Below are 27,096 nucleotides of genomic sequence, written 5' to 3' on the forward strand. Positions count from 1 at the left end.
AAGACTTGATGGAGAGGACTGCTTTACCTCCGCACTGTAAATCAACATGCACCTCACCAGCGCGGCTACATATTTTCCTGTCACTCACCCCCACAAATCCTGTGCCAGTATGACGGGCATGTTGTCTCATTATACTTCAAGCTGCGTTTCATGAATTTGGTGATTTTCGGGTCAAGAGCAGTTACATTAACAGCTATTTCAACAGCATTTTAATGACTGAATGTCATTGTGTAGGTGGTAATATCCAAATAAAGGTAGATAGATTCTTTATTGTCCTTATTGTTGCCACAGTCTGTACATAAACAAATACATATATACACAACATTACCACAGGATAGACATTTAAACACAACACGGGTGTTTACACATAACGGCTACCGGGGAGTTTTGTTGAGTAATGCTATGGCAGAAGGGATGAAACCTCTAGGGATGTGTGTTTACATGTACATACTTCTTTACTGCTTGTACACAACATTATACATTTCTTTATGGCCAGCAAGGAGGATATAGATGTTTCTTGGCCAGAAAAAGGTGTATCGCTCCCTGGCGACCTACAACAATCATGAACCAAACCCTTATTTTCACTGTGCTATGTCTTTTGATTATGTTTGTTAATTTAGTAAAATAAATACATAATCAAAAGAAAAATCATGAGCTGTACTGTACTAGAAATCAGTGCTGCAGTTGTTGTTGTTTATAAGTTTAAAGGACCAGGTTGTGAGCCACAAGTGACTGAAGGTCAAGTCTATCCCAAAGACACAAAACACTTTAACAAAGACATTGTGTTGTGGTTTTAAATAACACTTGTTGTGACTGTATGCAAAAGGTCACATGTATTCGTGTCTTTCTGTATTGGTGGTAAACAACAGGGTATATTAAGAGTCCCAAGAGGCCTGACCGCATAGACATAGATAAATCAATATGAGCATTGATTGAGGAGGAATTCTGTTAATTGAGTGTGTTTTCTCTTCTCTTCACTAAATGATTTCTCCTGATGCTGCCTTTTCTAACCCCTTTAAACCTCACTTAAACTTTATTCTAAATTCCTAGTTGACATCCCAAAGTTTCCAAAGTATAGCTACTGTGCAAAACTCAAGACATGAGTTTGAATATGTTAAAAAATATATTAAAAAATATATACATATATATGTATTTGTTAGATGTTAAGAAGTATATGAATATGGAGTTTGTGGTAAGTGAATCCATTCAAAACCAATTAAATCATCATCAAATGGCTTCATTGATGAGCTGGAACAAGTTGATACATAATATGTGAGATTGTTTTATATTCTACAGTTAAGTGAATTACATAAGTTATTAAATGACTGAACTTTACTTACCCAAATGTTTGATCTCATTAGATAAAGGCAGACTACAGAAACCGTCCTTCAGGTCCCTTATAGTTCATTTCTACATTATGTATTTTGTGGGCGTTGCCCTTGGAGTCGAACACCCAATAGGCTGCGAGTATACGCTCTAAGACCCGCCTTTTTGCGGTTGCTATGCCTACTACGCGTCTCTCGTTCGATTGACGGACGGAGTAGCCAATGAGCGTCGAGCTGGGCGGGAGTTTGCGCGCACACTGAAAAGTGTCTGGTGAATTTCTACTACTATGATCAGACCGCTCAGGGTGCACACAAGTGTCGGACCGCGGCTGCAGAAAGACCCGGGGGGGATGGAAAATGTATATTAAACCTGGTTGGAAAAGTCTATACAGGTAACAAATGATTAATTCTCCCTTTCACCTCCTTCTGTGACATAAATATAATGTATAAATTGTGTCGTAAACCTGAGCTAACGCTAGGCTATTACAAATATCGAGTTGGTCCTGCATGGCTGTGACATTGTTGAATTTGAAACTGGCAGCATTTTAGTAAGTCACGTTTGTTTGACATATGAACGGAGGGTGAATATGTAGCCAGCAATTGAAGGAGAAACTTACGGGGACACACAGTTAATGTGTGAGGTTAAAATCTAATGCAAGTCCAGGGTTTAAACTTTAATAGGTAATGTTCACTCTTAACAAAACAGAAATATGTTTCCATGGAGGGATTCAGAGTTAGCATCATCTGCCCAAGGTGGGCCAGGGTTTTATTGGGCTGCATTTGGGATATTAGTCCTACTGATATGAATTCATTTGGCTCCAACTCAGTGGATATTTCTGTCATTTGATGTTAACTTAGAGTATTTTTTGTGAGTTGAAATAGATAAAAAAAATGTCACTAGTATCCTAAGACTGAGCATGTTTTTTTAGTTTCTTATTAGAGTAGTACAATCATGTGAACCTATGACCTACCAGGATGTTTGAGGCTGATATTGATAATAATATTAGAGTATTAAATCAAATCTCCTATGATGCATTGGCCGTCATAACCTAAACATGTAAAATTAGTTTAAAGCTATGTGCTGGACATTTTAAAGCTGACAAAAACAAACATGTATGCAGATACAAATATATCTATATAATCAATATCTAAGCCCAAACTGACTGACGATATTAGACGTGTAGATGTAACAGTCAGGTTTATTTCTGACACTAGCTCTGCCTTGACTGACTATCCGGCAACTCAGAACCAGTTCTGGGTTTTCTGCTCACAGTTCAGAGACCCATTATGGGCTTTCTAGGTGAGATGGAGAAGAGAGATGGCCGTGCCTGCAAATATGAACTGGTCTGTCCTAGAAATGTGCACTCTAAGAGGAAGTATTTGTCTGCCTCCGTTAGAGAATGGTACCCAACTTGGAGACACTCATGACGCAGCTCTTGTAAACAAACGTCACACTCAGGAAGGATCAGATTAAACTGAGCTTTTGATCAGAAATTGCTGTAATCTTTATAATTCAGTTCGATACTGTCTTGATTTTAAATGTTGTGTCTGGATACTGGAGTGTTTTGGATTGACAACACCCAAAAGGTGCATTAATGTGGTGGCTTATTATGGAGAGGATCAGTCTGTAATCCAACAGGGCAACTCGTAAAGGTCAAATACAGGAGTGGAGCAGCTTCAATTTTCAGATATCAGTAATGTTTGTTAATATCACAACTTGTCTGGTGTGCAGATTGTCTATCATGTGTCAGCCAGTTGTATATAATTCCACTTTGTTTGATTCTACCAACATTTTATTGGTAAAGATATCTTCAAAAGCGAAAGTGGGAACGGTTATTTTGGCTTTCGGGTTGGCACTTTGCCTCATTGCATTACTTTTTAAGAGGTGCGAGTCACTGTCGCAACCGGGCTGGAATTCCCCTCAGACTGACTGGTAGATGTTTTAATTTCTAAAAAGCTATAGCATAAACCACAGTATTTGCATCTCCACACTGCAGCACACAGCTGTCTACATCTGCCGGCATTGTTTTTCTCTGCCCCTGAAAGCAAATGGCAGGAGCTAAGAGCTGCCAGGTCTTTTGATATCAAAGAAGTAAACAACACTCTCCCTGGTGCCTTGGCTTCAACAGGAGATGTACCTTTTTCCTTCCTGAATGCTCAGAAAGTGAGTCAGGGTGAGTGGGATGGAGGGGAAAGGAGACAGAGTGAAGGGCGGCTGTTTCACTTTCATTAAATAAAGAAAAGTGCAACAGTGTTGGGAGGAAACAGTCTTTTCTTCTTTCCTCAGTTGAAGAGGCACAATTTAGGCAAGTAATGTTTGGTGCTGGGTAGTTCTTGACGATCATGGTTCAAAGGTTGTTTTCGAGTACCTATATTTAAAGGTTTGATTATGCTTAGACCACAAGTTAGATCTCGACCTAGAAGGGGCACGTTTATTGGCCTAAATAAAGAACCTTGTTTTAATGATAATGTCTTTAGTCCACCACTTTGGTCCAGATGGAAATATCTCAACAACTATCAGATGGATTGTCTTGAAATTTTATACAGACATTCGTGGTATCGAGAGGTTGAAGCTTAATGATTTTGGTGATCACCTGATCTTTTCTTAAGCACCATCATGAGATTGACATTTGGGATTCAGAGTTAAAAAACTATTGGATGGATCAGTGGTTTTCAAACTGGGGTCCTTGAGTGTTTTGTAAGGGGTCCCTCAGCAAAAAGTGGAATCAGCCATTTTTATTGATTTTAATTTATAGTGATCCCAGTTTGATCATCGATTCACTATAAAGACTTCACATCCTCTCAAACTGGAGGTCCGTTGTCTCATGTGTATCTATTATGGGGGTCCTTGACATGAAAAAGTATGGGAAGCCCTAAGATAGCTGACAATAAGATTTGGTGTAGACATTTGTAGTCTATTTATGATCCTCTGACTTGTCATCTATCTAATACTTTGGTTTATGAGCCTCACAAAACCGCTAGCATGGCTGTAGACTCTAGTCTTATTAAAACTATCCATCATGTGTAGCTGCTTTGGGATGCTGCTGATACATGAATTGTAGCTTTTGTAGAAACGTCTTACAAGCTCACCAAAAACTTAAAATCACAGAATATTAAATGTAAAGATCTAATTTAACAATTAATTATTTTGGAGGTGGACAGTTGGCGAGAGAAAGCCTGGCCATTATGGTCGCTGAGTGAGTGAGTGAGTGAGTGAGTGAGTGGGCGAGTGAGTGAGTGAGCGAGCTCTGGGCTGGATGTTAACATTGTCACTATACCAAAGATTCAGATAAATATTGCATGGTAACATATTGCATAGTTCTACTAATATCTCAACGGTGACCCAGTACTGTGTGCCATGTTTACTGGGTTCACAGTAGTGCCAAGGCTTTGGTGATAACATGTAAAGTTTTTATTTTGGATCAACAACAAGTCGAGGTAATTTTGACTTTAAACCCAGAATCCTGTTAGGACCCATTTTAGGATCAGTGACAGCAGGCGTTACAGTTTCAGACTGGCTGTTTATTTAGATTTATATTATGATTCACTGGTGTTTTTTTGTTCTTGTCTTAGTCAAATGTTGTTGTTGTTTTTTTTTTTTTAGTATTCTGCAAGATATTGAGGCTATCACAGCAACAGAAATGCTGTCTGAAATCATAAAAAGGGACACATAGGATTCACTCCAGTTGAGATATTTAGTTACAGGTTGTCATTTAGGTGGTCAGAGAAAGGGAGGACGCCTGCCAAATAATGAATGACACCCTCAAACTTTTGTTGACTGGCTGCCTCCTCACAGCCTTGCAGCACATAACCAATTACTAAACCACAAACACTTCAAGTTTTTACTTCTCCTCACATCAGCATGGGAGGTTGACAGAAAGAAGCAGTTGAAGAAGAACAACTCCCTGTTTTGCATTTATATTTGAATGAACTTTCTGCTGTCTGTGCGGAGCTGACGGTTTTATCTGACGACAACCTGCTGAGCGGTCATTTTGCTTGAATATTCAAACATGCAAGAACAACTCATGTGCACACGCTTGCAGCCATGTATAGTTAATCAGCCGCACTGTTCAACTCCCCTGATGACTCCTCTTTCTTTCTCTTTGACCCATAAGGATCTTCTTACTATTACTTATTGTGATCGTGCCTCCCTCCTTCCCTATTGGCTCTCCTACAACACATTATATGGTGCCAATGACAGATATTAATAATACATGTGTAGCCTCTCATATGTAGGCTAGAGTGCTGCGAGGCCTCCCCTCGTCTTTGCCAAGCAGGGCAGAACCCAAAGGCAGGAAATATGAGGCAGGAAACAGTAAAGCTAACCTGTTACGTAATGAAAACACAAACAAAACTCTTTGTATTTTCAGTTCAGAGCTCTTGGTTTACACAGCAAAATTCTGTCATCATAAATGCCATGTGCAGTTATGTCTAAAAGTTCAGGTGACAACAGGTGACGTCCTGCTGTTGAATCTTGTACGAGGCCCCCCCGTGTAAAACCATGACCTGTGCCTGAGGTTGTGAATGAGCCCAGCCAAGGGCTCCTCATGGCAGATGGGAGGGTCCTGGGGCAGGATGGAGGAGCACGCCATCCCCCCACTGGCTCTGGTCCTGGATCTATTTCTGGGTTACTGGTTCATTTTTTGCTGTGCTGTGCTCAATAGGCAAGAGGGATGAAGGGAGGTGAATGCTAAAGAACATTATTCTGTTGATTTGCTTAACAGAAGCATGGAGGGTGATTTCAATTTGAGATTATTTTAATTAGCTCTGAGTTAAAAAGGAATCAACCACGGCCCACGAGGAGGGAAACCTCAAGTGTGATCATAGGCTTAAACTGTATTTACAGTTGGAATACAAAATGATGTTAATAATCTAATTTTTTAATGTGCTGCTTTATCTGGTTCCTATTCATAGAACGGATATCAGATAACTAAAGGTGCAAAACATTTCTCAGTGAATCAATCTGCAGGAAAATGATCTGCAGCCATTTTAATAGTAGATAAAGTTATTTATGAAGCAGAGGTGTCGAACACTGGCTGGTTGCAGCTTCTCAAATGTGAAGATTTGCTGTTTTTCTTTGATTTATATAATTGTAAATTGTATGTCTTTTGGCTTTGGGTGATTAGTTGTACAAAACTACAGATTCATGAACTTGTACGAGAACATTTTGATGGGTATTTGTCACTATTTTTGGATATACATATATATTATTCAAGAAAACAACTGGCAGATTAATCGATAAGGAAAACAACTATTAATTCCCGCCTTCTTTGGTTGGTGTATTTAAAATTTAATCAGATCCCTTTTCCTTATATTATTCATATAACAGATATCAGATAAGTAGGTAAATGATTAAGTGAGTATCAAAATTAAGTCATTTATCAAGTTCAAATGCCAAATATTTGCCTGTTGTACCTTCTCGAATGTGAGGATTTGCTGCTTTGCTCTGTTTTACGTCTTTTTTTGTTGTTGTTTTGGGCTGTTGTTGCTCAGACAAAACAAGAAACTAATAGTTAGTTGCTGCCCTAATTGCATTGTTGGTTTGCTTAATAGCAGTATGGAGAGCGGCCAGCAGTGATTTAAAGATGAGATCATTTTTTTAACAGAACAGAACTTCTTTTACAGTCTGAGTACACAGAAGATAAAACAATTCTATGAAGAGAGGGGGCCTTGTTGATGGGTTACTAAGAATATAGTCGAATACAACTGGAACACAATAAACTAGACTCTCTTTTCCAGCTCTGTCTTATTTCACAGCTGCACATCTGCAAACATGTTCATGTCTAGCTGTGCGTCTCTGGACGTCGACGTGTATAGTGAGAGTGTTTTCTGTCACACTGTTCACTCTCTCTGCTCTCTCACTGCTGGTCATGCCAGGGTTTGGAAGTGATGCCCGCCTGGCACGTTGTCATAGACTGGACTGGACTGGGGCTGTATGCTGCAGTGACAAAAGCACATTCAGGCCAGGACAATGGGGAGCTGACGGGCTGGGTTGTGTTGATCACTCTGCTTCTCACTCTGCTTCTCTCGCTCTCTCACTCTCACTGCCTCCTGTCTATTGTTTGCTGTCTCACTGTTTCTCTGGTTTGGTCTCTGGAGGCTCCAGCACACGTTCACCAAGCAGCCTGTTTATCGCTTTAAGAGAGTAGCTGTGTGCAATGTCTCTGGAGCTGCTTTAGTCATTAATAACAGGGTGTAATTTTGTCATCAAGTTGGCGGTGATGTGATTGTTGGTTTTGGCGTGTCATTGTTAAGTGCAGGCTCTGGTTTTAGTGTTTTTTGTTGATGCATTTGGCTTTGTAGGCTCGGCTGAATTTGTTGATGATGGTTGTATCATCTTTGTCTTCACAACAGAGTGATTCACCACCAGGTTACTGTATATCGGGTAAGATCAGGGTCCGATGCAGAAAGCTGATCTGATCTATATTTTAGCTTCATACACATCTTTATTGACTGACCTTTCTATGTTTTTTAATTAATCGATTGATCTTTCTGTTTATAAGATGTTAGAAAATAATGAAAAACGCTCTCAAATTGCAGTCCAACAAAATGCAAAGATATTCACTTCACAATGATATAGAACAAAGAATATGCTTGATTAAGAACTGAATGAATTATTGAAATAGTTTAGAGCTGAAAAGATTAGTTGAATAATCGAGTAATTGATCATCAGACAATTCATCTGTAACCTTTTTGCAAATCACTCGTTCCAGTCAAAACATTCTCAAATATGACTATGCTGAATGTTCTCGGTCCTACATGAAAGTAAACTGAATCATCTTGGACTGATCATGGTCAGAACAATTTGAAGATAACCCATCAATTCTTTAAAAAGTAATCAATGAATTGAGAAAATAATCTGCAAATCGGTCAATAATTAAAACAATCAATCACTAAAATTGTTTGATTTTCATCCCCCTATCACCTCACATGACCAAAGGTTCACGTTTAGGTCACGTGATGACTCCTGAACCAGCTCCATTCACTGAATGAAGACCATGAGATTCATTGAAAGCTCTGAATCATTTGTTAGTTGACCTTTTGAGTTTAGATTCTCCTCACCATATGTTGTACCCAAAGGTCAAGTGTTTCCCCACCACTGACCCTCCCTGGAGTCAATGGGGACGATGCAGACAGGAACTTAGTTATTAATAATAAGAATATGTTGAATAATAATAGAAATGAGTATGCAAAAACGTGTTGTGACTAATAGGAGGAAGTCAGTTGAACGACAGAGGAACTTAAACACTCATATCAACACACATAGGTTTTTATATTCATGAAAGAAACGTCCACAGTAAAGTCTCTCTCTAAATAACCAGCCACAGAAGCAGTGAGTCATCCCACGGCGGTAGATGTGGCAGCGGAGTGCAGAAGACTGTCGGTGGCGGTGAAGGGGAAATTAGGCCTGACACAAAATGATCTCTCCTCCACGCTTCGCCAAATCGGGTTTAAAACTAATACTGAAGGACAGACGAGTCGATCTGCAGTGCAGTAGACTTTCTCTGTGAGGCTGCAGCTGCTCTATAAATCCAGTCTGTTTGTCCTTGTCCTAACTCTCCCACTGCCTCACACCTGCACAAACCTGACTGCATAGTAATGATGGGTTTTAAGAAGTATATACCGTATGTATGTATGGACACTACGGGTGCAACAGATAATCAGGGTAATATCTTCGAGTTTTCCAAAACCCAAAGATTTTAAAAGACAATGAACAAATCAAAGTTCAGCATTTGTCGATGGGTTCGCACCTCAAAATCTCAACAGCTATTACTATTGCCATGAAATGTTATACAGACATTCATGAATGCCAGAGGGTGAATCAGTCCTATTGAATTTTATGATCCCATGACTTCTTCCTGAGGCACCACCGTGAGATTGACATCTGTGCTTTTGAGTGAAATATCCAGACAACCACTGGATGGATTTATTGCCAAGGTAGGTTCTCACATACAAGGAATTTGCCATAGTATATTAGTACATAACAATAGTATGCGAAAAATATAAATAAAGACAATAAAAGAGACAAAATATACAAATACAAAAAGTTTGAATTCGTTCAATCATTTGCTTTGTAACCAAATACCTGCAACACTAATGATTTTCCCATCATCCTCAACTGTAGTTGGTGCTAATTAGATAATGCTAGAATGCTTACTCACTAAGCTAAGACGACAAACACAATAAATATTATACCTTCTTAACATCAGCATGTTAGCATTTAGCTTAAAGCACCACTGTGACAAAGTACAGCCTACCAGAGCAGCTTGTGTGGCTGTAGACTCGTGGGTTTGTTTCTTAATAAATGACTTAATCAGTTATGAAGAAATCTGTCGATTCATTTTTCTCTCATTGTTTCAACACTGATGCAATAACAGTTCGTAAACTGGAACAGATTTAGAAACAGATTTTTAAATAAAATACAAACTGTAATGATCTCTCTTTGATGCTCTGTAACTTTGAATGTACCTCTCTTCTTACAATATTTTTGTCTCATATTTTCATCCTGTCCGCCACCTGTTTGGACGTTTGTTTATGTTTACCTCTCTGCTTCTGTTATATGGCTGTTTTAATCTCTGAGTCTCACCCCCGTAGCCACCTCGCCTCCCACCTCTCTTTATTTTCACCTCTACCTGTCCTTTTTCTTTTTTTGCTCTATTCCTCTGTGTCTTTTTCTTTCTCTCTCCTGCTTTCCCCCACTGTGCTTGTGACAAATGGGCCTGTTCAGAGGTTAGTCAAGCATCTTTATTCCACACTTGGCTGTGTCATTACATTTAACCCAGTTACATTTTTATTTGGCTCTTTGAGATGGAGGAGGAGGAGGAGGCTGTTCGGTGGCGTTTTCACTGACAGTGTTAGGAGAGAGATGGGGAGTAATTCCTGTCCAACCTCTCTATGCTCTTCTCTCACCCAGAGGAGGGAGAGAGGCAGGTGGAGGTGGTGAGGAGGTGGGAGAATGTGTTGACCTACCCTCCCTCCCTTCAGCAAGACATCTGCTAGTAGATCCCATTCTGGCAAAAGAGAGAGGAAGGGAAATAAAAACAGAAATGCTTAGTATGGGCGGAGAGGATGCACCATTTATTTCCTCCAAGAATTAAATGGATTGTGGGTAGTTTCTGTCTGTGTACGAGACTTTCTTTCACCCCTCCCCATCTGCTTTTTGTAAATTCAAATTTTTCATGGCAGCCATCTGTGTGTTGTCAGGCAGCGTGAGGGTGGCAGAGAGCAGGAGAAGAAGTTAGTGTGTGTCCATTGATAAGGCTGATTAGGTTGTCTCTCTGACGGACCTACTGTCTGTCTTTTGATGATAGGATCCTCAACTCAAACGTTGTGTTTCTTTATTTAACACTTTATCTGTGTGACAGTGCTGCGGCGCTGTCTCTCCTCGCTCTCTCTCTGCTTGTGTAACACTTTGACCTGTCAGATAATCAGCTAACAAAAAAAAAACAAGGGTTGATCAAGTGTGATTAAATGCAAACAGATTGGCAGAGAGTACAAGACATAGATAACTGCCATTTTACATTTTTCTTGGATTTAATGGGCAACAGGAGTCAGAATAATCATTTATAAAACAAAGAAAGATATTGCTCTTATCCACGCTGTAGGGATGGCAGTGTTGTTCTGCCATTCAACCACTTTATTCCAGACTGAACTTGAAATCTTCTACAATTTTGTCCTCTAGCCTTTCCTCCTTATCACATTCCTAAGCTGTACTTTGGTACTAATTTGGTACTAACTAGCAAAAGTTAGCACACCAATATGCTAAACTAGAACGACCAACTTTGTGAACATCAAACCTGCTAAACATCAGCGTGGTAGCTTCGTCAGTGTGAACACGTTTGCATCCTGATGTTAGCATTTAGCCCTAATCTCTGTTGTTTGTTATTCACGCCCTGAATGATATACCAGAATAAATAAAGGTCTTTTAATTTACCTTCTCCTTGCGCCTTGCTCTGCCTAAGAAGGCCTGAAAGCTGTTCTATTCTCTGACCCTTTTCCATCTTCTAAAGCAGCTTAATGTTCCCTGGATTTACTGCATGAGAATACTGAGAAGTGAGTATATCTTGGCCTCTACGGATTTTGCATTTGGCCACATATCTTGTCATAAAACGTGCACCTCTACTATTTAAAAGATAATTAAAAAGGCAATCAATTTAGTTCGACTGTTACAGACGTAGAGCTCTGTGCAGAGTTCGTTCCGCACTCGTCCCAGCTCTCGATTGATGACCAGACGATTGACTTCAAAACAACTGTGTTGCCTTTTTCTCAAGACTCCATGGTTACATCCCATTAGCTGTAATTTATTGATTTAGAAAGAAACTGAATTTGTGATCGAATTCAGGATTGAAGTGCTATCCACACAGCGAACAATAGCTTTAAAGAGCATAAACACTACACACACAACAACACACACACATTGATGACCTTGTGTAAACAGTGGCTGCCCGCTCCAGATGTGTCTGCAGCTTAACAGGAAAATGTATATTAATGACCTGTTACTGTTGTACATGGCGCGGAAAACCCAAATGAAAACCAGAAGGATATGGGTTCACCAAGTTCCTCAAAGTTTGTAGCAGTTAGGAGAATCCAACACTCCTACACACTACGAGAGTTATAGTCTTTTGAAGACAAGTCATAGTTGAAGAAATGGCATTTTTATCTGACATTGTACTTTGTCTCCCTTACAGTGCTAATATGCTGCATTGAAACTAATATGAATTTATCTGCTTGCTTGTGACATGATTACACTTGCAGTGTTCATTTTCACTCACAGGAAGACCTGCAGCTATTGTGAGGAAAGGTTCCTCGTTATTGGACGAAATTATTGGGCTGAAATGCCATCATTTGAACAATGGCAACATTTTAATCTTCTCATTTTCTGAGAATAATATATCAGTCACCAATGTGTAAACTGTGTTTTATAGCAGCCTCCAGTGCACTGAAGCAACTCAAAATGTGTATTAGTTTAGTATTTGTGGATGCTGCAGATTAAGATTGGCTGCTGTGGTTTAACCATATGTGCACGGGGGACATAAGCAGCAAGGCCAAAACCTGCGCAGGCATTTAATTTCTGAATAAAAAATGATCTTGAGCATGAGGAATCAAGGTCACAGCGTGTCCCACTTCTTCTCTGGGGGCTTTGTTTGCCTCTGAGCTGATTTCAGCTGAACGTTTAGTTGGAACCAGATGGAGAATGCTGGATGTCAGCTACTTCTATACATCCCACCGTGGCTGGTGTCCACATGGGGTCCCAGTGTACACCTCTCTCTGTCTTTGTGTTTCTGGATCGTGCTGCGTCAGAACCGTGAGGATTAAAACAATATGGCTAATTACCTCAGATCTACAGTGTGTTTCAATATGGCGCACCAGACTGTCACAAGAAGAAAACAAGTGGCTTCTGTTTCCCCTCACCATCACAGTGTGTTTGATTTTTATCTGGTATCCTTCCTCTGTCCCCTCTTTCTGCCTCCCTGAAAACCATCTGGTGGTTTGTCAAGATCAGTGTCCCCCTGCATGAGTATTTTGCCATGAAAATTTCACCAAATCTCACCTTACTGATTACTGTTTAATTTAATCATTGGTTTGTTTGTTTTTTTCTAGAAAGTTTGAATATATATAGAATTAATATAACTATTATGATCAATCATCATAAATTTGGTTATAGTGATATGAAGACAAAGCATTAGTCTTGTTCTGGTATAAAACGCTGCACATTAGAGTTTATTGTTAAGTAAAGACTGTTGAGAATAATGTAAACTGTCTCTAACTGTTCATTCAGGCTGCCATTACAGTGTTTGTTTAAACTAAATGTTATTTTGAGAATATTTAATTCAAAATCTTCTGAAATAACAATGATTCATTTCAAAATATCATTAAGAGTTTATATAAATATTGCGATTGAATACATTTAATTTATTGAATTACTGACTTAATGAATTTCTTACAGTTAACTCATATAACTTTACACAAAATCCTGTGCGATTAAACAGAGAATAGCTACAATAACCAGTGATATAATCAGATGTGCAACTAATTAATCAGCCTGTAGTCCAGAGGTCAAGAATCTTTTGGTAGTAACACTGAATTAATCAGAACTTGAGATTCAGAAATAATCCAAAACAAGCAAATAAATATGATGTGCTGCTATTTAAAATACTTTTTTTGAGTATTGCCTATAATTTATTATAGTTGTGTATAAAATACATATCATGTTCTTGTGGTGCACAGAAATTACAAGCATTCATTTGAAAAACCATAATAGAATATATTATTGTCACTCTGCCATGCCACTGAAAATCAATAAAGGGTAATACTGAATTATCCCCTAACTATGCTCTATGATAATATTTGTGTCTTTCGGCATCTTTCTGTCTTCTGTGCCGGACTAACCCTGTCTGCCAAACAGAACGCTGTCTGCAGGGGCCTCCAGTCCCACTGCTGAGCTAATTAACAAGGTGTGTGTGTGTGTGTGTGTGTGTGTGTGTGTGTGTGTGTGTGTGTGTGTGTGTGTGTGTGTGTGTGTGTGTGTGTGTGTGTGTGTGTGTGTGTGTGTGGTCAGTCTTGCTGTGTGTGTGTGTTGCTGCATGCCTGATGCCAGGTCACCAGGCGTGAGTCTGTGCCAATACAAGGAAAGGGCTGTTGTCAGCACACACACACAGAGTCAGCAGAATAACCGATAACAGGAACCCCGTATGAGGGCAGCCCTGAGGGAAACACTTTCACATTATGGATTCTCTTGAAAAGGCCAAATTCCTGTGTGTGTCTGTGTCTGTGTGTGGGTAGGGGGTCAGAAGATGAATGCAGTGTATTCCCTCCTGCCATCAGCCAATTTAAAAAGTGTCTCATTCATGAAAACACTGCGGTCATGACCATATAAACTTTAATGGTTTTTATTACTTCTTCCTATGAAAGGAAGCTCACAAGATTTTGTGACTTTGTAAGTTAGAACTTTTAGACTTTTGATTCATTTTTGAAAGTGAAAAAGGAGATAAATATAATTCAACATTATGTCCTACATCAGTGGTTCTCAAACTGGGGTCCTTGAGTGGGTTGTAGAGGCACACCAGCAATATTTCACATTTTAGCACATTTTCTTCGAAGGAACACGAGAAGAAATAGAGTTGGACGTTTTTATTGACTTTAATTCAGTGTGATCCCTTTTCAATCACGGATGTACTATGAAGACTTAATCATTTTGAAACCTAAAAATAAAAAGGTTTCTCAAAAGGGATTCCTTAAGATAAAATTCTCTCCAATTGGGGGTTTGTGGTCTAGTGTGCATCTTTTGTGGTGGTCCTTGACATGGAAAACGCTTGAGAACTCCTGTCCTACATAGTGAAATGATGTCTGTGGGCTTATTGCTTGTTGTGTAATGTTATCAAAAAGTAAAGCATGTCTACAATACATGTACTGTACTAATAAATGTATCTTCTGTTAGTTTATTATATTGTTAGTATAGCAGACTTTATTCAACTAACAGATCATGAAACCTGTAACAGTTCCTGTAGTTTCTGTCCAAAACACCTCATTTCAAGGTTGTCTTTTGTATTAATGGAAAACAATTTAGCTGCATAGAGATGTATGTTTGAATCATTGTAAGAGCACCACAGCAGTAATTGTTTTGTATCAGAGGATAAAACGAGGACTTCACAGCCTGCCACATAATACTTGCATAATAATACTTGACATTTTGGGAAATAGGCTAGCTGTTTCCCCTTGTTTCCAGGGTTTGTGCTCAGGTAAACTAACCAGCTGCTGATGGTAGCATCATATTGACTGTGCAGATATGAGACTGCTATCAGTCTAAATCTTGGTGAGCGAATAAGCATATTTCCCAAAATGATCAACCAATCAGACCCGAGCATGGCAAGCTAACAGTTTCACAAGCTGCGATCATCTCCTTTGAGGCTGCCTCCGTCTCTTCTGCCTCCTTCCCTCCATTGATTTATCTCATCTCCCCTGTATTCCCTCACTCTCCTCCCCCATCTCTCCTGTCTCCTCCCTGCTTCCTTCCTCAGCTCCCTCCATCCTCTGAGTTTATCCTTTGAAGTCATTTGTTAAGCTCTCCTCGGTTCTCCCTCAGGACCCCCCTTCCTACACTGAAGGTGTCTCAGGAGTTTTTATAAAGTCAGGACTTTCTGGAAGGTTGTTTTTGTGCAATTTGCAGAGACTTTAAAACTGCAGTTTATAGTCAGCGGGCAGAGAAAAGGCTGAACCTTTTTACAGATTGTTCCAAGGATCATTCTCGCAAAGCACTTAGACTGTGATGTGAAGAAAATGGAGGTCAGGCTGATGAAAAAAGAAAAGTCTTAATGTCACCTTCTCCTCTAATGCAGCCCTATTTCTTTTTCTCCACCTCCTTTACAGATTGCTGTGAACCTCTGAGTGAAGATGGCCTTCTTTCAGAACAACTTCTGGGTAAGTTTCTTTATAATGTCTGGAAATTAGTCAATACAATGGATGGAGATTATGTGGAAGGACACATGCCTATGATGAGGCTTTTGTATCCTGAGCTTTAATTGCATCATATTACGTATTCACCTGTTACAGCTGAATCACAACCATGAGTCACTGAGCTTTTCATTTATATTCTCAGTCAAGCAGCCAAGCTTCTGGCTCTGTGCTGCTCATCAGGTACACGCAGGAAGCGCTTGCTGTCTCCCTCCTCCGCTCTCTTGCAAATAATAGAGATCGATTTTGTGTTCAGCCCTCTGCTTAGATAAAAGGCAGAGATAATGCACTCTCTGCTGTGTTAATAAATAATAAATAAATGTAAAACAGTATGTTTGGAAGCGGTTTCAAAGGCTTTTAACTTGATATTTCTTGATATTTCTTGTTTCAGGGATATTTTTGAAGCTCAAGTCTTTATATTTGTGTGTTTTAACTCTGTGGTACCCAGTATGTGTAACATTGTTTTGTCTTTAGGGTCAGTATGAGATCTGAGTTTTAGTACCATAACAAATTCTTAGTCTGGGGATTATGAATTTGAAGAACCTTACTAAAACAACTAATAACTATTCTAAAGTTTCTTGATTTAGATCAGGAAATATCTGATCAAAGAAAAATTAAATAACCATAAAGGTATGTTCAGACAGCAAATATCATTCAAACATCCAGTGTACCAGACGTTAGTTGTACGCTAGCTAGAAACGGAAGTGTGTCTGCAAGTTGAGGTGAAGTTGCATATTGGATGCATGAATTTTTACTTCCCTGGGCGAGTTTGCATCTAATCACTATATATATGCAAAAATTAGCTTCACGATCTGCCTGAACACACAGAAAGACTCTTAATAATTAGTCAGAAACCTGATACTGGCTCACCAGGTGTTCCCACGTGTCCCACCTATGGTGATATAGCTGATCTATATTAGCCTCGTAAAGTCGGGATTTATTATATTGTGCGAGAATGATTTAGATTTTACACATGTACCCAATAAACTAGTAACGCAATATAGAAATACTAGTTAATTATGGCATTATTTAGCTTAATTTGTGCTGTAATTAATTGCCTCATTAGCAGCTTTCCACAGATGTGTAAAGCTGAGGAGGGAAATCTCTCTTTCATCCCCCTCAACACCACCCTCATTCCCAAGTGCCTTTGTCAGCTGTTACAAGGTCTCTTTCTCTCCCTCATTTTCTCCTCTATCCTCACTTTCTTGTCTTCGCTCTGTCCCCAGCACACCTGGTACATCTATTTCAGGTGTGCCCTACTTCCTCTTCCATCGTGCCTCATCAGACTCAGAAAAGTCCTCAGTAATATTTTAGCAGTTGAACTGAAATGAGACAGATTCACACACAGAAATGGGCACATATAACCTGGAGGGGTTTTAGAACATTTAAAAAGGTTCATACATAAAATAAATTCTCCCCTTATTGATCCTGCGTCCAGGTTTCTGCACCTGAGGCTAAGATGAGGAGGAATGGTTGGCATATCTGTCTGATATAAAGTGAACTCTCGGGTCTCCTTTTGTCTAAATGATGGTCCATCTTTGCTTTCTGCCCTTCCAATCTAAATAAAAAGGTGATTAAATAAGTGTAGATGTTTATAATTTAACACCAAAGCATTAAACAAAGACAATGTTACTGAAAATGCTGGTTTTGCCAGTGCGTTTTCAATGGCTGAGAGATTGTGAGCATAGTAATTGTAGCTGTGTGTTTGTTCAGTTGTACACTGTTCTATGATCAGTAGTGGATATTACAGGCTTTGTGCTGTGGGTAAAGTAGCAGACAAGCAGGTCTGCAGGCAGGAAGGCAAATGGAAAAAGCAAGAAAGAAAATGAGAAAAAACTGTTAGGGTGGGGAAACAAGCAGACAGGGAGGCATGCAGCAGAATCTCAGCCAGACAGGAAAACAAGGTCGGAGAACTGCTGTGTTTCTATCACAGATAATATTTTAGGCTTTATCACAGGGCCTCTGAAATACACCTACATTTTCTTGATCATTGAAGGTAATATTCTGTGCATGTACGTGTTCATAACTGTGTTTCCCAAACCAGCCTGGATGAAAGACACAAATAGCTGTGTAATACAAATCAACCCGTTAGTTAATTAGACGGCACAGCAACTTTGGAACAAGTCACACACAAAGCTTCGTCTTGTTTGGCTCAAGAACATTCACAGCCGCTCACAAAGCCTCCTCATTCACTATATAAGAGCTGTGCTCATGGCCCACAAGGGGGGAAGCCCATCAGCTATAATTAAGTACAACCTTAGTAAATTAAGGCACTGTTAAGTGTTAGGAATAGAATTTCTTTAAGGATTGTTGCTGCTTAGGAATTTTTGGACTATACATACATTATAAAGAAAACTGTATTTCAGCAGCTCTGAGATACTTCCTTAAAGAACGGACAACCAACTCACAAAGAGGGCAAATAATGGGGGACGGCTCGGTCATATACTCTCCGCAGTGTGATAATTTGTTTGGGATCATTTGATTTGCAGGAAATATGGAAATATTCATCACCAAAGCACAGTATTAACAAAAATGATAAAGACTTTTTGGCTGTTAGATGTGGGTGGTGATTCAGAGGAGGTTAAATCAGGCATCATTTTGTATATGTTTTGTATATTTTGCTATACCTCATAAGATACATCTGATAATCCTTTATTAATCAGTTCAAACATGTATATTCACTGAAATCATACATATGTGCCGTCACTATTGTGATAACATCCATGAATCTGGACAGACATGAATGTAAACTGCAACCTGACTTGTTGTTGGAGGCTTACAACCTTTCTGCAGTTATGAACAGCTCCTCCATTTCCTTTGTGGGACACTAGTGTCTTCAACAGCACACTCAAAAATCAAAGGCTTTTTAGTCTGCATTCTTACTGTTTTTACTATTCCTCACTCTATAATACTTAAAATGTTGCATGGAATTGGGACACAATGAACGAGAAGCTCACTCATCCAGAGAAACTCAGATTTTTGCTCTAAATAATGGAATAAAAGATATCATTTGATTCTTGTCTGTTGAGACACCACTGTACATTTCTGGCTGAACTGCATCAGACTGTATCCTCATTCTGGTGGGATTTTAGTCGGTGGAAATTAAAACCACATACAGTAACTGAAACATTTTCAATATTAAGATGACCTGTAGAATCGTATTTAATAATATTCCCATCTCTCTCAGTGCAGACTGTGTTTTCTCTCTCTGCGGTGGGGAATAGACCATGAAAAGTTGTTGAGTCTGCATGATATCCAAGGGGATTTAAATGAACTATTTCAAAGAATAACAGTAAAGATCAGCAAGCTGTTCTGTTTTTGAGGCTGTACAGTATCCAGTATCATCTTCTCTTCGCCCGCAGATACAGGAGTGTATATACAGAAACACACACAAACAGCACCCAGTGGGTGTTTATTACTACCTGTTTCTCAACTTAATGATGCCAACGTTGTTGCCCTCCCATCACTTTGAGTCGTGGTGTTTTCTCTCAGGCTGAAGAACAGTAAACACACAATGCGAAACGTTCTCATGTTATCTCTCCTCCCCTGTTCCCTTCTTCCACCCTTTTCCTTGCTCTCTTTCCTTCTTCTTGTTCTTTGTGGATCTACTCTGTGCCAAGTTAGATTAAGAGCTAGTGGATCTAAGAGTTACTATATTTATGTTCCTGTTCCCGTGTGTGAAAAAGAAAATTATAACGAGGGAAATGGGAAACTTTCAGCATGAAATTATCGTGTACAGCTTGGGGTGGGTCAAAATGTGTAAACCAGAGATTCTGCTACAAGTGATGAGTTACCTCAATTTAGTCTTATTAACTATTTATTTTACTGTATCGGACAAAAACTGATATTGTCGTGTGGTTATTCCACCTATAAACCCTTTTCTGATTTAAACTTTCAGTAAATATACTATATCATTATATCAATATGACAGAATAAGTACATATTTCCAGGAACTATGCATAGAGAGCCTCCTCCACTGAAACAAAGCAGGCAAAATAAAACACACTTAGATTAGCAGAGGTGAATGTCACATCCTGGCCCACACAGCAAATTGGTCTAGAGCCATCAGTGACGACAGGCTGCTGCTGCTGCTGCTGCTGCTGCTGCTGCTGCTACTGCTCTACCTGCTCCTGATGTTATTGACACCTCTCTGCTGTTGAATTGTTGTTCTGCCCCATCAGCAGGAAAAGTTTCTGTGAGTCAGCTAAAACTCACAGCAGCACTGACAGACCGGTCAGCTGGGGGATGGCTCAGTGATATACTCTCCGATGCAGAGGTGGAATGTTTTCTTTTGACAGCTGCCTGATATATGGTAGCTACATTATGTGGCACACAGAGAGCCGGATCATATGCAGTCTGTAGTTTGAATGATCCATGTGCAGCTTGTTAAAATTGCTGTGACAGAGAATAAATGTGATGTCATTTACTTGTGACAGTTTTGGCCCCTAATGGAAACTTGTTCAGCAAGGTAAAAACATTGCAATAAAAACCAAAATAGTTCCTAGGGACATCTGCAAATCAGATGTGTACAAAGGCAGCAGTGGAAACACATTTCAAAACTAAATTAGATGTTTCTATATTTATTGCACACTTGCAACATTTCTGTCAGTTCATTACAATAAAAATTATATCCTTAAATAGATGTATAAACCCCCAAAGGTTAATTTATAGAAATACATTTTTATCTGTAGATATAAACAGCTCATTCTAAGGTAATAAAACACTAATGACAACACACCTATCAATAATATATTACATTTCTGCCAATAGATCAACCTTACTCACTTGACTTTTAATACAGACTGTTGCTGCATTTACATGTATGTTAGTCCCTCTCTGGTGGACCTGCCTATACGTGGAATTATGCTTCTTCAAAGACACATGTAAACGTCTCTGGAAACCTATGCATAGGAGGGTGTTAACCACATATATCATGAAAGTTGTACATACAAGTCTAAAAGAAAACAGCCATGTGCAGCCCTAAGAAGCATAAATCTTGTCTTGTCTCTTTTGTTCTGTTCTGCTCAGTACCTTTTAGTTTCATATGACTGAAGGGCTGTGTTACAGAGCAGGAATGTCCTCAGACACTGGATCCAGTCTCACACAGACTATAAAGGCAGATTTTGACAAATAGCCAGAACTAAAGGCACCGCTCTAGACATTGCTAGAGAATGAAGCACTTTATTATAAAAGCCTGAGCCAAGCTGAGCAACACTTCACTCTCCTGGTCGCGCATATATTGAAATTGGAAGAAGAAAAACACACAAAGTGAAAACAAATGTTGAGAAGAAGCAACTTTTTCTCCTGGGAATGGTTGAGGGTATAGATAAACGACTTTATCTGAGATCTCAATGTAGTCTGCATCATCAGTGAGAAAGCATTGTCTAATCTTCATGTTGATGAATAATTTGAGTTTCTGATCCAAAAAACATTTGGTTAAATTAATGAGACATGAAGTTCTGTGCTCCCATCGGCTAATTCACTGGTGATGAACAGGTTGCACCGGTTTTCTTAAATATCCTCTGTTTTATTCCCTCAGGATGTTGGAGAAGAGACGTGCAACCTGTTTACTAATTTGATTATGATATGCTTGTGCTTGTTTCACTCACTGCACCTTGCTTTGTGTGTGTTCTCAGAGTTAGAAAGTACATACTGTCCTGACACAGAATCCATCAAGTAAAGCCTATTTCAGTCTGATCTTTTTGTGTCTCGCTTCACCACTTTTAGTGCTTTTTATGTAGTTGCGTCCTGGAAAACCTTGAATTATAGAGATAAAGTGTGCCAACGCAGAGTGTCACATAAACACTGACTACAGGTGGTGAGCAAGCGCTGTCCTCTAATGTCAAAAACAAATAAAGAGTTAGTTTATAAATGAATTTATGTGCCTCAAACGTATTCCAAAATCTTGTTTTGTGGGATATTTTATGAGAGATTTGATGTTTCTAAGACATCAGTTCAAATATGGGAAGCAAAGACCACCGTCAGTTCAGTGAGCGGTGTGTTCATCCAGTCAGGATGTAGGAGGGATTCATGCTGAGTTCTGAGTGAGCGAGACAGCTATCACTTATCTATTATTCAGTCTGTTTGAACACACATGCCCATCGGGTCTCAGCATGGCACAAGGAAAGCAAAAGATGTGGGCTTTTGTTGATTTCACAGGGTCTTTGGCTCTAGGTAAAATAGAGCCAGTTTTACTCGTCCAGAATCAGTTTTTATGGATGAAATGTTTGTAAGGCTACAAGGTTTTGTTCACGAGGAGCCTTCAGCAGACGTCCCTGGCCGCCCTCTAGTCCCTCACTGTCGTTTTTTGTGGTCGACAGCACATTTTAATGGCGAACATGCAGATAAAGATATTTTATTTGTTGTAGCGAAGCAGCTGTGAAGCAGGCCCTGCAGCGCAGAGTTTAGTTCAGTCCAGGTTTCCTCGCTGTCTGTAATTAGTTTCATACAAGCCTGAGGGGAAGTCTGAAGATGCGTCTAATAAGAATCAAGTGAGAGCAGTTAGATACACAAAACTCGAGGAGATGCATAAAACACACACAGGTTTCACGCAGGTACAGGCACACACAAGTAATACATTGATTACAGTGGAGAGATGTGTCTGTAGTATAGAATGAGAAATATTATATATCTAAAAAGTGCAGATACAGTAGCAGCATTAAACAGTAGGAAAAATTTGCCGGCCTTGTTCTGTTTTACTCGTACCGACGGTAAAGCTTTGAAAACCTTTTTTGTGTTATTACCAAAATATCCTCACCTCACCTGAGGCACATTATTCTTACATCTTATTTTTTAACAGCAGTTCTGAAGCTCTGAGACCTTCTTTGAGCAGCAATAAAGCAAGTTGATGTTTGGGATCGATGAACGGTTCCATGATGGCCAGATTTGGCCTTTCATCCAAATTATTTAGCCTGTCAGTGAAAGCGGAAACTTTTCTTCATTTGAGCTACATCTAAACTTTTAGGCACGTTTTAGAAATAGACTGTAGATATAAGAGTATAAATCCCAATTAAAATATGATGCCCCTTGGAAATGCTTCAATTCTGTGCCATGTGCTGTTGTCATAGCCGCTGCTAAAATAAGGGCAGATAACCCTAACAGATGAAAAATAAACCCATTTAAATCAGACATTTCTTTCACTCTAACATAGATTCCTCAGAGATAAAGATGCACTTAAAGGGATAAACTGTTCAGCACTTTGCATAGCTTTGAGAGAAACATGATGTCCTGATAAGAAGGTGCTTTCTTGGACTGTAAACTACAGTATTGCTTAACAGAAGCACTTTTTAATTAATCAGACATTTGTCAGTATCTTAAATTTAGGCGTATTAGGGAAAATAAGTTTAAGATGGACTACTGCACAAGTCAAATCTGCACTGAAACTTTAGGTAAATTAATTTAAACATTTTTCTAAATCAATGTTTTTGCGGAAAACCACAAAAACGAAATATTTCGATGTATTAATTAGTTACAAAGGTGTAGAGTGAATATAAACACAACACAACACATGTAAGCCTTCCGTGTCTCCACCACTGCACAGTGCTTAAAGAACTGACCCTTGGCTGAACCTAGTTGTTGACCCACGTTAATGTGTTTTTTCCTAAAGAACTTTGCCTTGGATTTGCATTTTGAAGTGTTTTGGGAACGCTCGGACATTAAATATACTCTAAATGTTAACATATTGAAATTTGTCTTGCTTTGAGATTTGACAGTGAAGAGCAGCACACCTGTTTTTTAAAGCTCATAAAGTTTAATGGCCCCTGAACGCCATAATGGCGAACAGTTTGAGGAAAGGGAGGGGACGAGGGATCCGAACTCCTCAACAGAGCAATGTTGGAATTTGATTTACTGAGATAAAATTATAATCTCCCTGCTGCTTACCCTCCCCCTTAACAAATTTCAGCAGATCCCCCACAGCTCTCAGTGGTCTTCAGAAGTCTTCATGAGAAAGTTGTCCTTGTACAGATTTTACACCTCCCCGTACACCCCCCCCCAACCCTCCCTCCACTCCTCTCTTCTCCTCTCCCATCATTTCCCTCATTGTCATGGTAATGGACTCCATCGTGCGTGACCAAAACGGTCAACTTAATTGATGAAAAAGAGATCACCAAGAGGGGCGAGAAGAGGGGGTTTGCATATATCAGACATGAAGGATTTTCATTCAAAGAAGGCTCAAGGAATACATTACGGCACTTGAAGACACTCGAAGAAGGCTGTCAGCGAGTTTGCAGCTCTCGTGTAATGTGCTATTAGATTGCTTGGCGTGACTCAACATCTCCTAGTACCAGCTCACAGCCGCTTGCTCAATCCAGAACATGCACACTTAAACATGAACAAGTGTAGTTCTGCATCGGTCAGTGGTAAACAAGGACTCGTCAGTGTGGTCACACTCTCATAATGCACATTTCATTTTTGTTGCACCTGCCAGGCATTTTTGTTCCCATACAATGAGCTGTCTTTATAAAGGGGGATTTGACTTGCTGTGTCTCCCTCATGTGACCTGGAGTAGTACATACTTTAAACAGCATATTCATTGTTGTTCGAGCATAAAGCTGATGATATTCTGTAGTCAGTCAATCCAGGAAGTTGTGATGTGGTGATTGCAACAATTAATGCAACTTCAAGCAATCCCTGTGAATTCTCAAATCTCACATTTACCCTCCAAACAATGCAATTTTGTTCCCACTGAAACAAGCCTTCAGTTTTTTTTTATGAATTATTTTACAAAATTGCAGCTATTTCTGCTATTTTTACTTATCTAAAATCATTGCAACATGTAGCAATTTGCAATATTTTATACAAGCTGCCGTGAAATCAGGAATTTTAGGCTGCACAATCCCCAAAAAGCCTATACCTGAATGAAAGCATTAAAACCAACAGTGGGTTTGTCTATCTCTGATATAACAAATAGTGTATATGTTGGGGACTAAGTGTGTGTGTGTATGGCAGCAGAGTGACTGAAAAATAAACTACAAAATAAACTTCAGTGCTATTGTTCATGGCAACGAGGGAACATGTCAACCAGTGCAACAGTGATGTAACCAGCTTTATCAGGCTTTGGATACAAAGAAAATACTTATTATTAGAATAAATGCATTGCTGTTTTTGTTTTGTCTGTTAATGGGATTTGTTAACAATAAGAAAAATACAGAATTATCACCAGGTTTATTCTTTAAGATTTTCCTGTGACATATAGTTTTATCTCTGCACTAAGTCAGTAGTGGTGCATTGTCCCTTTAACTTGTAATCTCTTCAGTGCTGTAGCAGCTTCACCTTTTTAAAATAACATCAACAGTGCTTTCATTTGGCACTTTTTTTTGTCCAAAGTGACTTTCCCTACATACATCAGGAGCAATTTGTGATCCAGTTCAAGGGCACTTGGACAGAGCTGGAGCTGGGGACCGAACCAGCAACTCCTATGATCATTAGTGAACATGTTCTGAACACAAAAGTGTATTTTGAACGCAGCACCACAGCACACAATCGAGATCATATCAGTAAGTGTAAGTTGTGTTTATTTTAGGGAAGAAATGAATGATGCAAGTCATGTGATAGAAACATCAGCATTTGTCATGGACCACACATATAAATAAACTGAGTGAGCATTAATATTGTAGTTCTCAGCCAACACTTCCAGGTACTTGATTCCTCACCTGAAGAGTTAATCAACAAAAGCTGGAAATGTTTGCCATTGCCTTTTTTTCCTCCTCTACCTCAACAATGTGTTTTCTTCGATCCAATGTGAAAGCTACAAGACCACAAAAGAAGACAGGGTGTCATTGATAAGAGAGGAAGAGAGCCGTTTTGAAAATGTGCTGCTTTTTACTGCCGGTTTATACTAGAAAAGTGGTTATTAGAAATCAAATCATTGTACACACCAAATGTGACAGAAATAGTTGTGTAGCAAATGAAATAAAGAGGTCCTGAGGGAGAAGTTTAAACCCTCTCTGCAAGCGAAGTGGGAGTGAAGGTTGAATCGCTTATTTCGGAAAACTACAGACATTGTCAGACATCATTCTCCTAACTCGACAATTGTCGACAATTAGAAATTACTTTATGCAGAGTTATGATTCATGTGTAAATATTAGAGCATTTGCACAAGTTAACGTTATATGTTGAACAGTTGCTGCTGCAATAAAGTTATGGCAGTACAGAGTGCTCATATTGTCTTTATCGAATATTCAACAAGGCTTCTTACTGACGTTATCATTATCAAATTCTGTTTGCAAAACCATTTGAGCACCTTCAAGAAACAATGCTGTATGGGCAAATGTATAAGTTCTATTTGCATACAGCTGACAGACTGTGTGTGTGTGTGTGTGTGTGTGTGTGTGTGTGTGTGTGTGTGTGTGTGTGTGTGTGTGTGTGTGTGTGTGTGTGTGTGTGTGTGTGTGTGTGTGTGTGTGTGTGTGTGTGTGTGTGTGTGTGTGTGTGTGTGTGTGTGTGTGTGTGTGAGAGAGACTGGCAGCTCACCTTTCTGTGGCGAGGGTAAAGTTTCAACAAAAGGCGTCTGCCAACTTCCCAGAATACCCGTCCATTGTTTATAAAATGCTGATGTCAAAGCATTCAACTATTGTCTGAAAATAGGGGAGAAAATAGGATTGAACATGGAAAAGAAAATGGAACTGTCACCCAATTTATTTTAATTATTATTATTATTATTATAAAAGCAGTGGCAGACAGGATGATAGAACCTCAATAAGGCTGCAAAATCATATTTTTATGTAGCAGTCTTTTTAAAACGTTACACCAGAGAGACAGGACTTACATCTTATTTGCATTATAACCTTAATGTTATATAGAAGCCTAAAGGGGTTAGTCCACACTCATCAGACACAAACAGAAAACATGTTATCTCAATATCACTAATGGCATCTTCCCAGATAGTTTTGTTTTTATCTAATAAAGATATAAGTTGAGATATATGAGAAGAAAAACTCACCACCATAATCTACAGCGTAAGAGCTTTCATTACAGTTTTACCATGTTTTGTGTTTTGGGGGAACTGACCTTTTATACTCAGCAGATTTGACATTTGTCTCTAATATTACCCTTCTTATTTTTTGCTGTTTTATTACTGAATAAAACATGCAGAAAGGCAGTCGTAGGCACGTCCTGTACTATATTTAATATGAAACATTGAGAGGAAATTGAGAGCAACTAATGGTTATTTTCATTATTAGTGGTTTGATTCCTTACAATCACATATTCCATCATGTAAGCAAAGACGAGAAGCAAATCCTTACAAATGAGAAGCTGGACCGAGAGAATATTTGACCTTATTGCTTGAAAAATTTAATCTTTTTATTGACTCATTGAG

At 39.1% G+C, this 27,096-nt stretch overlaps 1 protein-coding gene across 2 annotated transcripts in view; it reads left to right on the forward strand.

Annotated features, from left to right (window-relative positions):
• The first annotated feature begins 1,619 nt into the window (after positions 1 to 1,619).
• Positions 1,620 to 27,096, forward strand: part of fcho1 (FCH and mu domain containing endocytic adaptor 1) — a 61,393-nt gene continuing 35,916 nt past the window's right edge. For both annotated transcript variants that reach the window (XM_051375802.1, XM_051375803.1), the window contains exons 1-2: positions 1,620 to 1,717; positions 15,693 to 15,741. In XM_051375802.1, the coding sequence (XP_051231762.1) occupies positions 15,717 to 15,741 (25 nt within the window). In that variant the 5' untranslated portion in view covers positions 1,620 to 1,717; positions 15,693 to 15,716. The remainder of the gene's footprint in view (positions 1,718 to 15,692; positions 15,742 to 27,096) is intronic.

The sequence above is a fragment of the Dicentrarchus labrax genome, unplaced genomic scaffold (genome assembly GCF_905237075.1).
Source record: "Dicentrarchus labrax unplaced genomic scaffold, dlabrax2021, whole genome shotgun sequence".
Taxonomy (NCBI): domain Eukaryota; kingdom Metazoa; phylum Chordata; class Actinopteri; family Moronidae; genus Dicentrarchus; species Dicentrarchus labrax.